Source organism: Chamaea fasciata, unplaced genomic scaffold (assembly GCF_029207755.1).
Source record: "Chamaea fasciata isolate MVZ Bird 193981 ecotype frontalis unplaced genomic scaffold, bChaFas1.0.hap1 SCAF_10, whole genome shotgun sequence".
In the NCBI taxonomy this organism is placed as follows: domain Eukaryota; kingdom Metazoa; phylum Chordata; class Aves; order Passeriformes; family Sylviidae; genus Chamaea; species Chamaea fasciata.
In genome coordinates, this window is record NW_027094095.1 from 32,764,549 (window position 1) to 32,768,837 (window position 4,289).

The following is a 4,289-nucleotide window of genomic DNA, read 5'->3' on the forward strand; positions in this document are numbered from 1 at the left end:
CTCCCAGGGGTGCCCGGGGTGGGACTGTTGGGGTGTCCGTGCGGGGCCGGGAGCTGGACTGGATGATCCTTGTGTGTCCCTTCCAGCTCAGGAGGTTCTCTGAATTAGGCGTGACTTGATAAAACGCTTCATATAAAAAGCATGTTCTGGAAGAACCACGCCCTTTGCTTCTGATCCACAAGCTAACGAGCTCCAAATACCCCACGGGCGGTGCAGGCGCGGCCCCGGGCGCGGCCCTCGGCGGGGCGGGCGGCCCGGCGCCGGCCCCCGGGAGCAGTTCCGGGGCGGTCCCGGGCCGATGTCTGGCGTCACTGCCGCTTCCTCGGCGGGCGATTTCGAAGGCGATGTCGGGGGCCGCTGCCGGTCCCCCGGCGGGCGGGCGGGACACGCTGGCGCTGTGCCCGGATCTGGAGCGCTCGCTGTCGCTGCTGGAGCCGGGCGGCGGCCGGCCCGACGAGCAGCAGCAGCAAGAGCGGCGGGAGGACGCGGCCCCCATGCCCATGGTGTTCATGTGCGCCGGCTGCAGGCGGCCCGTGGGCGACACCTCGAGCTGGGTGTTCAGTGACGAGGAGAGCGGCTGCATCCTGCTGCGCAGTGAGTGCCAGTCCTGCCACCCCCGCCGTCCCTCCCGCCATGCCTCCCGCCATCCCTCCTTCCCTCTCTCCCTCCCGCTGCAGGTGCGGCCGCCAGCGTCGCCGTGGACCCGGAGCCGAAGGTCTCCAAGCTCCCCGGAGAGTGCGGATGGTGAGGGCCGGTCCTGGCTGCACACAGCCCCGGGGGAGTCGGGGGTTCCCGGGGAAGGCGCCGAGGAGAAGCCCGGTAAAGGGCTCGGAGTGCTCGTGTGCCCCCGAGAGCCCCTGGAACATTTATTTGGGGTGGTGTGTGCAAGCCGCTTATGGCCTAAGGGAGAGGGATTTCTCACAAGGGCACGTGGTGAGATGGACAAGGGGAATGGCCTCAGGATGAAGGGAGGCAGGGTTAGATTAAATATCAGAAAGAAATTGTTCCCTGTGAGGGTGGGGAGGCCCTGGCACAGGTTACCCAGAGAAGCCGTAGCTGCCCCTGGATCCCTGGCAGTGTCCAGGGCCAGGTTGGACGCTGGGGCTTGGAGCAGCCTGGGCTAGTGGAAGGTGTCCCAGCCCAGGGCGGGGGGTGGAATGGGATGAGCTTTGAGGGGTCCCATTCACAATTTAGTGATTCTGATGGTCTTGCTGAGGTCAGTCAGCCTGAGGAGCTGTTGCAAATTCAGGCTGAAAGATGAGTGCTCATAATTTACACTGCATAAAGCAAGAATGAATGCTTAAAAAGAAAAAACTAATGCATGATATTTTTTTTTTAGAAAAGGCATGGGGAGAGGTGCTTCTTTTTATTTTCTTCTGAATAAATGTTATTCCTTACTTACAGCACGTTAGAAACCCTATTCTGCTCTGGCTGCTCAAGGACACTTGGCAGCATATACAGGTGCACCTCAAGGCATCTTGACTACAAGAGGGATTTGTTCTGTTTCAATATTGACTCTGTTGAAAGGTAAACACAGAATGTTTATGGGTCAGCCTGCCAGATCCACTTCACTAACCAGACATTGCACGGAGGGTGCTCCTGTCATATCTCTGGCAAGTCTGTAGATGGCTTTTTCTGCTGCTCTGTCCCAGAGGGGTTTTCTGTATTGCTGCTGTTGGCATCGTAGTGCTCAGTTGTGAGGAACATCATCTGTGTAAGGCAAATCCTAGGAAAAAACCCCAAACAAAACAACTGGGTCTGCCTTTTGTATGAGAAATTGCATTCCAGCCAAGAAAATATCACGGGGCCCAGGGCACAGGAGGATTCCTTCCCATTTGATGGGAAGAGTGCACAGACCAAGCACCAGACGGGCCTGGCTGGAGCCTGTTAGGGGTCAGCATTAGCAGCGGGAAGGGTGGCCAGAGGGGCTCAGGCAGGGCTTGGGCTGGGTCTGACCTGTAGTGGCCACATGTGCTCTGTCCTTGCTAAGGTGGGCAAAGGCAAATCTGACAACTGAGTGTGTGCTTGAGACTCTCACTCAGCTGTCTGAAAATCTTTCTAGAAAATGAAAGTGTGCTTGGATTTACTTGGTGTATAGCACTTAAAAGTGGTCTTCAAATATTCTTCTATAACTGTATCCTGAATAAGGGCTCCACGCCAGAGTTGTTTTGTGCGAGCATTTTTCTAATAGACAGTGGTTGTTTATCTGGACTGGTTTTAACGTCTCTGTTTTTTTCGGAAGTTCCCATTTATTTTGCCAAATTGCTGTGGACATTCACCCTTGTACTCTAGACAGTGGTTCTGCAATGTTTTTCATCATTCCATGGCTATAATACTTTTTTTTTCCATGGCGGTAAAATTCTCTAAAGCTCTAAGCTGGCTGCAGAACGGCATTTTCTCAGAGAGTAATGCTGCTTCTCCCAGCCAGCGCTTCACTGTTCTTGGTGTCTTGGTGCAATTTTTCAGTGTATCCTGTAGCTCCAGGATCCATGGCTGTCCCTCAGGGTTCTGAAGGAATGCTGTATTTGGATTTTTGGCTTCAGAGTGGGAAGTGCATGATCTAAACTATGGCATCTCAGCTATATTCTAGGAACCCTGGAAAAGCAAGCTCTTATTCATGAGGAACCACTTACTCTTGAAAGTCGAGCTGTCTTGCAAGAGACTCTGCAAAGGGTGAGATTTAACCTTATATCAGTCTTTGTTGAAATCACCTCTGTGAAACCTTAATATGCTTCAACAGTTTCTGCAGAACAGCTGGTTTCACCCAGAGCAATTCAGTGCATTGTAACATGTACTGAACTGCTCCATGTAATTGATATCTTGTGTCATGCAAGATCTTCAGCAACTTTTCCTTCAGCTTTCATGGTAATTAGCATTTTGTGTTTATCAAGCACAGCATTAGGTTCCTATTTATGTCCCAGTAATTTGATATGTTATTCCTAGTTAGTTCCGATTCACTTCAGCAGATCTTGACTCAACTTTGAGTCACATTTCTTCTGCCTTTCGTGCAAATGGACTTAATGCTTTTGCTGTAACTTTGTATTGAAATATCAATCATAAACTAATCTGATAAATCAAGCTGATGTTTTGCTCAGCTAAAGTCTTGTGACTACCTTGGCAGGTAGGAGGAGTTGGAATCAAATAGCGTAAGGAAGTTGACTGGAAGCTGCAGGTTGTCTAGCAAAAGCTGAGTGTGTGGCTGTGACACTTAGCAAGGCTGGAAAGAGTTCCTGTGTGGACAATGAATGTTAGAGTTGGCTGAGCTTTCAAAGTATGAAAGTAGCAAGGAAAGGATCAATGGAAAAGAATTGGTGATGTGAGATCAGATTTGAGCCCTTTCTGACATCCACACATGCTCTTTGTGTTGTCAAATTCTGTGTGTAACTAAGTACGTTTCCCTGGTTGTTTTGCAGGTAGATACGATACTCCAAGCTCTGGAGACAAGACTGACGACTATTGAGTCACGGGTGGCTGCTCTGCACGGGCAGGTCTGAGAGGAAATAAGTGTTGAACTGCAGGAGAACGGCAAACGTGAAACTTGGCCCCGTAATCCTCTGGGATCTGTGGGAACGTTGCAAGGGCTGTGAAAGAGCTGAAAGCCATGGGTGATCAGCACTGACCAAGGCTGTGTCCCAGCCAAGGAGCCCCTCTTACGTCCCTTAAGAGGGTATCCCAGGGTTTTTTTTCTTAATAAAGACTTCTGAGCAGTCAATCTGTAGACTTCTAGTTTTATGTAAATATTTATTTAAATTTTTGTCTCTGAAAGCAAAGCATTTATCTCCTGACTTCCCTGCTATTCAGTATCTACTGAACTGGGTGTGCATTTTCCTAAGCTATTGAGAAACCTCCCTGTGATCCTGTAATTTCCAAAGGAACAGCATTAAGTCACTTTTCTTTTTCTTGTTTCCATAGGTTTAGCTTGACTTGTGCTCGAAGACAAGAACTGTGTGTGGTGACTTGCTGGTTTGGTTGGGGACTTTTTGCAAGTTCAGGACTAAAATAGGATGTAAGAAAAGGCTTTTTTTGCAGCATTAGATAAATGCTTTTGCATGAGGTGTTGTAGAACAACTCACCTTCAACTTCAAAGGGCGGCAAACCAAACCAGGCTGATGGCCACACTCCTTTAAGCAAGGCTTGGTATGTATTTGAGCAATTATTTCAGCAGTTTTTTGAAGCTAATGCTGCTTTTTTGATTGCATTTACTTTTCTGTGCATTCGACTATTTGTCAGTGTTTCTCGTACACACAGTATATGAGCGTTCCACCTAGTGTTTTAAAATAAAAGCAAGC

General features: G+C 49.5%; 1 protein-coding gene across 1 annotated transcript; it reads left to right on the top strand.

The window, feature by feature from the left end:
- The first annotated feature begins 329 nt into the window (after positions 1-329).
- On the top strand, positions 330-3,712 carry LOC136294864 (protein Mis18-alpha-like). The gene is made up of 5 exons (XM_066193056.1): positions 330-594; positions 678-744; positions 1,405-1,527; positions 2,580-2,673; positions 3,414-3,712. The coding sequence occupies exons 1-5, from the start codon at positions 345-347 to the stop codon at positions 3,492-3,494; spliced, it is 615 nt and encodes a 204-aa protein (XP_066049153.1). The 5' UTR covers positions 330-344; the 3' UTR covers positions 3,495-3,712.
- Positions 3,713-4,289: the final 577 nt, after the last annotated feature.

What these genes read in the sequence shown, in the direction of transcription:
- LOC136294864 (XM_066193056.1), top strand. Translation starts at nt 345, where the DNA reads ATGTCGGGGGCCGCTGCCGGTCCCCCGGCGGGCGGGCGGGACACGCTG. An exon ending in CTCCCCGGAGAGTGCGGATG is followed by an intron (nt 745 to 1,404) that starts GTGAGGGCCGGT and finishes CCTTACTTACAG; the next exon opens with CACGTTAGAAACCCTATTCT. An exon ending in AATATTGACTCTGTTGAAAG is followed by an intron (nt 1,528 to 2,579) that starts GTAAACACAGAA and finishes ATGGCATCTCAG; the next exon opens with CTATATTCTAGGAACCCTGG.